We start from the raw sequence: 8,757 nt of genomic DNA on the forward strand, positions 1-8,757 counted from the left end.
AAACATGGGCTTAAAATAATAATTATGTAAATATACATTGTGGTTTAATAAAGTATTATTTATTCCAAAGCAACGTTGTTGTTACCACACACAAAAAAATACTCATCCTGGCTAATCATCTTTACTCATTTCATTCATTTGACAAGACTTGCCATTTCCGAAAGTAAGTGAATGCAGCATAGAGCGGGACTGCGCGAGCACCCTCCTCCTTCCCCGCCCTCCCCTCCACTTCTCCTGCCTCTTGCGTGTGCCCGCCGGTAAGGGCACGCGCACGGGAGGTGGCGGGGGGTTGTGCTTGCTCCTGCTCTCTGACCCCAGTGGCAGCTTCGACTCACTGCACTCCGGCTCCCCCTCCGTCAGACCCAAGCTGTTCTCGCGCTCTCTCTATCTCTCTCTCTCCCCCTCTTGTCTGTCAGTGTCTCTCGTCCTTCTCTCTGGCTTTTACCCCCTCCGCTCTCTTCTTGTCTGGTTTCTTTCCACAGGAGCCAGCAGAGGTCCCGTCGGGTCGAAGGTTCTGCCCTATCTGCCGCAACCCCCGGACGGTCGTGTACGAACCTGCCCGCTCTACTGCTGCTGCCGCCGCATGGACCCACGTCTCTCCGCCGCCGCTGCCGCCGCCTCCTCCGCCGCCGCTGCGTAGAGGGCGACCCCGACCCGACACTATTTTCTCCGGCCACAAAAAACACGCACAAAAAAACCCCACACGACGAAGGTAGAACAACCTTTCCGCTTTTCTTTGAGAACCGAAAAGGGAAGGGAATAAGGGGGGAAAGAGAGGAGACTAGGAGGGGGGGAAAAGCAACCCCTGACACAAAGCTGTCGGTTATAAGGTGGCTTGTCATTTACGAGGAAGAGCCAGAGGTTAGCGCGACGGTGTTGTGACACTGACCACCTTTGGGTGCTTTTAGTATCTCAGAAGCAGAGTTCAGGATTGCACGGACCTTTCTTTTTGTGTACGTTCCTGCAAGCGGCGGTGTTAATAGCGAGCGGCGCATAGAACGCATCGTTGTGTGAGCGTGTGATCAGAAAGGGTCAATTTATTCGCCTTCAACCCCTCCTCTGCTTACCGGAGTGATTTCTACTCCTGAAGTTAGCTATATGCTGGCGTACGAGCGCGCTACATATCCGACGCACCGACGTTACAGAAAAGCAGCTCAACGCGAAGCTACAGCGTGCATAATAATAATAAAAAAATCTATTGCCAGGGCAGGTTTAGCAGGCTAAGCTAGAGTGCTAGTTGCTACTACTGTAGCCATAAGGTAGAGACAGACAGACAGGCGAGTTTCGGCAGCCCGACACACACATAGAAACACACACACACACAAAATCAGAAGACTGTGGAGCATGCTGCACACAGATTTTCGGCCTACATTTGCAGAGAAAAAGCAAATTTTCCGAGTAACTGCAGCAGAAGCAGTACTAGGTTCAGATTTTTTAATGATTGCAGAGGAGGTGAAGTGCAGGACATCCGATAGGGCAGTTTTGTACAGAAGTGCATTTTCTTTTCTTTTTTAAAATTTAAGGCCCAGGAAGATCAATACACTTGTTTCATGTGTAACAAGGATTTTAATGTGACTCTTTTTTTCCACACTTTGAAATGTAAAGAGTTGAGTGTGCAGTGGAGCTGCTTAGATTTTGCTCATGCATTTTTAATTTTTATTTATTTATTTTATTTTAAAAGTCTAGTTTAACCAGCTTTTTCTCGGCTGGCATATATCTTTTTGACTTAAATTTATAACGTGCATAATAGGAAGCAGGATGCAGCCGACCCAGAAAACATAAATCAATGCTTTAGTGAAAATAGGACATTTTCTTTAAAACAAACAAAACAAAGTTTAAATTGGAGTCTTGTTTATCCAGCAGCTGCTTTTTTTGTTTTTATCTCACTTCTCCATCCAAGGATTTAACCATCATGTGAACTCTCGAGCTTTGTTGATTTCCCTCCAAAAGATATGAGAGACTTGTTAAATTGAGGGCATTTTTTCTCCCTCTTTCTTTTCTTTTCTTCTCTTGCTCATGGCTGCATCAGGAGGTCTGGTATAAAACGGCTGTCAAAGCCCACAGTGGCCACTTTACTATCAGTTAGGGAGGTCAGACAGGAGGGAGGCTCAGGGTGCAAGGAGACTCACAGCGGATCTGGTGAGTGAGCTCCAGGGATGCATCATAGCAGCATTTTCTTTTTTAAGTCTTTGTTGTACAGTGGAGCAGAGATGCCATAGCATCTCATTAATTGCTATTGGATCCTTTCAAAATTGGAGCATGGATATGTTTTTGTGCTTGGCTTACAGTCAGTGGGGAAGGAGACCTCTTTGATGCATGCATGCATTGTGAAGAATTTCTCATTTTATAGAAGCAATTGCAGCAATTCCTCACCAGCAGACATTCTGCCTGCAGCCTTTCTTTTTGTTTTGTTTTTTTGTTGTTGTTTTTTAATTTGCTTGTAGTGATTGAAATTTTTTATGTAAATTTAATTTTTTTACATTTAAATATGTTTTCATTGAAGCTAATAAAGTGCTTTCCAGAGTAGAAATTGTTGCTTAAAAAGTCAGAGAAGAGTTTTTTGTAAACTTCACTCTTAAAAAATCCCCTTGCTGCTTTTAAAGGTAGAGTACATCTGCTAATTGTGTTTAAATTGCCTAATTGTATTTTTCTATTGAGGCTTTTATGAGGATGTGTTTGATGAGCTGTTTGAGGATTTTTTTTCTAGCAAATTTCAGGTGGTTTCTGTTCTCTGAAGCTGAATAAGACTGTACATGCCGTCACTGCATGCATGCATGCTTTATCTTTAGTCTTTGCATTTGCATTCACTTTAAAATGTATAAGTCTAACCTGCGATATTTTTTTTATTTTCTTATGTGAAGCCCTTACTCGTGAGTGTATTCAGAAGAAAGTGCACGTCTTGTTAAAACAGCTGGTGTGTGTGTCTCCTGTCGGTGCAGAGAGCAGTGTGTCGTGGTCGAGTCAGTCGGCTGGGTTGCTGCTGCTGCTGCAGGGAGGCTTCCTGGGCTTCTGGAGAGCAGCTCTGAAGGATGACCGCCGCACGGCTCGCTGCTGAATCTCGGTGAACGAACAGCATCTCATGTCCAAACTGTGGAAGGATGGCTCATGGCAAAGTGACCATCACTGTGGACGAGTACAGCTCCAACCCCACACAGGCCTTCACGCACTACAACATCAACCAGAGCCGCTTCCAGCCCCCACACGTCCACATGTAAGTTCACGCTCACACACGCACACAAATACACACACACAGTTGTTATGAGCTGGCAAAGTTAAATCAGAAAGAAATATTTTCTCTCTCTCCAAATGAATTTTATTTGTGATCTTTATTCCAAACTGAGTTGGTCACGAGGAACATTTAAATAGAATAGAATAGAATATATAAATGACACATTGCAGCAGTGTCATTTATAAACCTGCACTTTCTGTGACATTTTAAACTAATTTCAGAATCATGCATACGCTTTAAGAACAATACAGGAAGCCAGCAGGTTTAATGCAGTCTCTGTTGTTCACTGAGTGTATGGTGGTGCGTGATGTAACGCAGTACAAATCATTCTTTGTGAATAAAAGTTTTAGCGGCAGTGAAGCACTGAACAAAAGCGCAGCATCTGCAGACTAGCACTGATTCTGTGCATCACACATACTTGCGCTGGTTTTTCTAACTTGTGGTGTTGTTTTATTTATTTATTTTTGTAATCTTTCTTGCGTGTGCTGTTGGTGCGTACTGTTCACCAGTGTGTGCTGCGGTCTCGCTGTGAGACGGTTATCATTTGTGCCATGTTGTCATTGCGGTATGTGGATGCTTTGTCTGCATTAGGGCGCTCTCCTTAGTTATTTATTAGACCAGTTACTTAGTGTTGCTCTTGTCTGATGTGGTTATGCTGCTCCTCTCATTAGTGGGTCAGAGCGCTGTGACCCATCAACCCTCGACACACACCCTCACACACAAACACACTTTACAACGCTGTGTTTTAGCTGTGACCAGATATTAACAGAGCTGCAGCTCACTTTGTGTCTTCTTCCAATTAGAGCAGTTGTGAGATTTTTCCAAAAGGTTGTTGACTGCTGGTTTTGTGTACACTGCGTGCTCGTGACATTTATTCTCTGTGTATGTTGTGAAGTTAACCTGCAGCAGGGCCAGGAAGAGATTGAAGAGCCTGTTTGTAGTTTCCATCATCGCTGTAATGGAGTTGTTTGTCATTTCTTTCTTTTCTCCGGTTTTCTTTTTCATTTTTTTGCCTTTACGTGTGCATTTATTTATGGGGAAAAGCACAGCCCATCAATTTATTTTCTTTTTTCTACATCGTGAGCGGAACACACAGGGATAAATGCAATTTATGCCCGAAATAAACATTGTAGAGCAGTGTCGATGGTGACGCTGCTTTGAATTTTTGAAAGTCAAAACACCAAAATGTACAATAATGTGAGAAAATCCAGCCCACGCCAAAACATAAGAGCGCTAACCAAAGCATTCTAATCTTTGTTGTAGACAGCTTTCACAGTGAGGTCTGTACAAATGTGCCGTTCCCAAGTCCTCACATATAATTACGTTGTTGGGGGTAAAATCACAGCAAAGCTCATGGCTTTTTCCCCCTCCCAGCTTTCCTTGTTAGCACAGAAAATGGTAATTATAAAATTGTCAGTTTAGGCAATGTTATGGTAAAAAAAAAAACCCAAAAAAACAACAACATATGATTGACTTGTGAGAATCCATTCAATCCCTTCAAAATCACATCTTAGAGATCGCTGAGACGCTGTTCCAGAGAGCTGCAGAGCCACGATTACAGATTTTTGCACACATGTTCGATCTTGTTGCGCAGTTACAGCGTTCTTAGATCACACTGAAATCAAAGGTGAAGCTGAAAAATCGGCAAATCAACGTATTAAGTGGAGTAACCACGTCACCTTGGTGTGTATGAAGCCAAATAAGAGGCCGGGAGAAGTCTTTGCTTTGGGCTGCAGATGTGGTGGTGGCACCGGGCTGAACCGAGATGGCAGCTGTTGGGATTGTCGTGTAGGACTGGAGTTTTTTTTTAATTAATTAATTAATTTTGTATGTGAAGTGTGAGAGGCTGAGATAATGCAGATATGTAAACAATCATAAAGGAGATGTTTTTAGTCAGTCCAAGATCTTCAACAAACAGCTGCACTGATTCACTTTAGGGAGCAGCAACATCTGGCAGACAAGTTTTTTTTTTTTGTTTTTTTTTTTTTTTTTTTTTTAAATATCATTTGCCTGAAACACTCAGAGTCCCACAATCCTGTGTGTGTGTGTGTGTGTGTGTGTGTGTGTGTAATAATCACATTCATGTAAGCAGGATTATTTTTGGGAGATGGAGTATTGTAAACAGCTCAGTGGAGTTTTGCCTTCCTCTTGGTGTTGGCAGTGTTCTCACAATTGTGCCACTGTGTTGATTTGGGATTCCTCAGCTGCAAGTGGGGCTGCCAAGTACAGCAAGTGCCCGTGCTTCCGAGTGTGGTGAAAAGGGAGGTGACCTCACCTATCAGCTTGCGTTACATCAGTCCTGTTTTAATGGATCGCAAAGACAACATTAAAAATCAGAACAAATGCGCCGTCGTGAGTCTGGGTTAACACATGTCGAGCAGCACAGGATTCACCAGAACAGAGTCTGGTTTGATGTTTGGTGAGGCTTCCGCAGTCTTTGAAAAGGCAAATAATAGAACATCCACACAATATTTTTTCTGTCTTTATAAAAATTAAAAAAACCCAAAGAAAAACAAACACATCCTCTCTGAGGTAACATTTTTTCTGAAATACCATGGTTTATTTTTGGATTTATTATTTTTATGCTTCTTGAATTGACAGGGTTTGTTTTTGGTTCCCTGGGAAGTCTTACTATGGTTTCTCCCTGCCTTTTTATTTGCAGTGCTGCAGCAGTTGTGCATAAGTTGAGTTGTGAAAGCCTTACAAAAAACATTTTTGGAAGAAAATGGAAAGAGGAGGAGGGGAAGAAAGCAAAGTAGGAAAAGGATGGATCTTCCTGATGTTTACAGGGAAACTTAAAAACATTTTCTAAAAGTGGATCATCATCTTCATTCGTCACCTGGAGACTGTTTTACTTTTATTCCAGACGATGACAAACGAGAACAGATGCGGCTGTAAGAAAGTCGTTATAAGGTGTATTTTTGGTGTTATTTTGTGAAAGAGGGTCTACGGTAGGAGTTTCAGTTCAGTGCAAGAGGAACAGAGTGGAAAAAATGTAATAATACAGTGGTTGAAAACTTTGAGAATGTAATCTCAGTATTTATTCCTATAATCACTGTAATCAGGTTTTTTTGTTGTTGTTCTTGTTGTATTTTTTGCTCATTGTGGGGTTGTTTTCTTTTGGGGGGGGGGGTGTTTTAAGTCCAGTTTTCAGTGTGATTCTTTTTGGAGGTGAGCCCGTGTAGAAGGGGATGTGTTAAAGCCATGGGGCCTCTCAGCAGATATGTGTTTGGATAAATACATTAGGCTGTTTCCTGGCTTCCACAGAGCCTGCAGTGTTTTACCCTGTCATTCTTAAACTCGGTCTGGGAACCCTGAGATTACACGCGCTCACACACACACAATCCTCCGAGCCCATCCCCCCACCCCCATCCCTGCTATGTTTAAGTGCTTATAGAATATGAGCTCTGTTCGAGGAAAGTAAAGGTTTGTTTAGATTTGGGAGATAATAATCCGACTTGCTCGCCGTTCTCTCACTGCATCTGCAGTATTTGGACATAAATAAAGTTGTTGCTTCTCTGCAAGCAGAGAGAGGGGTGGAGGCTGGGGGTGGGGGGTTGCCCGCCTTTTGAAATATAATCCTCGCTCTAATGTTTTTTTCCCCTCCCATCCTAGACAGAATATTTAGATTTCTCAGATGGAGTACAGCAGTGCCTTTTGTGTGGCGTGGAAGGTATCATTCCCTGACCCGCATATGAAAACATGAATGTAGAGCACGTAGAAAGTCACGCACGCACACAGTGGCGCTCATAAGCTGATGCTGTGGAACGTGACCCCGAAGTCAAAGTGGACTTTCTTCGGAGCATGGGACGCCCCTGCCTCTGTGTGAGTGAGCGACAGGCTCAGTCTGGCCCAGTTTGCGTCTGGTTTATTTTTCTGTGCCGACTGTGTTTCTTTTTTTTCTTTTTTTTTTTCTCCTTTTAACTCCCTCTCCTCAGCCCCCTCGTCATCGTCTTGTGAAATGAAATGCTCAGCAACTTGGAACATATGCTTCGAGTTGGGACACTAATGACTTCGTATCCAATTTGGGCAGGATCTGGGCAAGACTGTGGGAAGGCCTGACACACAGGCACATACAGACAGACAGGCAGAGCTGAAACTAAAAGGACTCCTGAAAAGCTCTTGAAAAACATTTACATTTCAGGATTTAATAAGACTTTAAATGATGTTACTGGACTTGGGGGGGAAGGTTGGTGGCAAGTCATATCTCTTAACATTTTGACATAGACAGCTGAACTGGATTGCTCTTAACCTTTAATTTCTTCAGGTTCAAAGGGGAATTAAATCCTAGTTGTACTGCAAGAAATGATAATTTTTCCAATCAGTTACATGTTGATAGTGTTTTTTTATTGTTATTATTAATAACATGAAATTGTCAAAAATGTAAAAAGTGCCCAACAAAAAATCCTTACCTTTGCTTACTTTTATTCCTAAACCTAAGATTTCGTAATCACATTTTAAGCAGTGGAGTGTGCAGGTGAGACATGGAAAAAAAAAACACCCAGCATAAAACACTGGAGGGAGAAACGCGATCCAGGCCCGCAATAACGAGGAGTTAATCAAGTGCACCGGATTAGATTGGGCAGAGATGATGTTGTTGGTGGTTGATCTTGATCGCAGATGCGTTGGCATTTCTCGCTCGATGATTTAACTGCATTACGCCATTAACGCCTTTGGAGTGTTAATTTATTTAATTCCCACTGGATGTGCCTGCCATGCAAGCCAGCAAAACAGTGTCAGCGGAGAAAGCTTTCTCAATCACCACCAGGGTCGGTGATGGGAGACGTTTTTGTGTCATTAAAGATATAATCGGATTGAACAACATTATTTATCCATTCTTGAGGAATAGCCGATTTAAATCTCGAATTTTATTCCTTGACTTGTGATATCTTCTTTCAGACCCAACCTGTAAGCCCCGTTAAATCATGTTTGTCATTACGGAACGAGTTTCCCTGCATGGATTCAGCATCACTAACAAGAATCATGCTGGGATTTTTAATGAAGGCCCAATGGCAGTGCCTCAGGGAGAAGAACCTACGCTGCAAAGTTCTTGTCCATTCCTCACTCTGAGTTTTTTAATGGCACCTGAAAAGGGACTCTGCTGAGTTAAGAGCAGTCGGAGCATTTTTAAAACCTCTGTGAATATGGACAATGGTGTTTTTGCCTTTTCCTCTCTTTTTATTTTCACAGTGAGCCCGTTGTACCCCTCAGCTTTTCTTTGTGTTTCAGGTTTAAAGTGTTCAGTTTTAACTTTTGTCACAAGAACAAGTAAAACAAGCAAATCATTTCCCTTGCTATCCCATGGTTATTAAGTGGCAGATATAAACTTGACTTTCCCCATTACAGCTGGATAATTTTTAAAAATGTATTGTTATCAGCTGATGCACCTAAATAAATAATCAAATAGAAGCATTAGGAGCAGCCTGGAATTTATTCTTACATGTTATAATTTTTAGCATTTATTAGGATTTAAAGTGGGGTGTGTGTGTGTGTGTGTGTGTGTGTGTGTGTGTGTGTGTGTGTGTGTG

At 42.4% G+C, this 8,757-nt stretch overlaps 1 protein-coding gene across 2 annotated transcripts in view; it reads left to right on the plus strand.

Moving 5' to 3' along the window:
* Nucleotides 1-203: 203 nt before the first annotated feature.
* Nucleotides 204-8,757, plus strand: part of mpped2a (metallophosphoesterase domain containing 2a) — an 80,057-nt gene continuing 71,503 nt past the window's right edge. Inside the window, exons 1-3 of one of the 2 annotated variants that reach the window (XM_005744394.2) lie at nt 204-712; nt 2,030-2,139; nt 2,940-3,211. In XM_005744394.2, the coding sequence (XP_005744451.1) occupies nt 3,099-3,211 (113 nt within the window). In that variant the 5' untranslated portion in view covers nt 204-712; nt 2,030-2,139; nt 2,940-3,098. The remainder of the gene's footprint in view (nt 713-2,029; nt 2,140-2,939; nt 3,212-8,757) is intronic. The other variant, XM_005744393.2, reaches the window with a different exon arrangement.

The sequence above is a fragment of the Pundamilia nyererei genome, unplaced genomic scaffold (assembly GCF_000239375.1).
Source record: "Pundamilia nyererei isolate P.nyererei 1_Seehausen unplaced genomic scaffold, PunNye1.0 scaffold00143, whole genome shotgun sequence".
Taxonomy (NCBI): Eukaryota; Metazoa; Chordata; class Actinopteri; order Cichliformes; family Cichlidae; genus Pundamilia; species Pundamilia nyererei.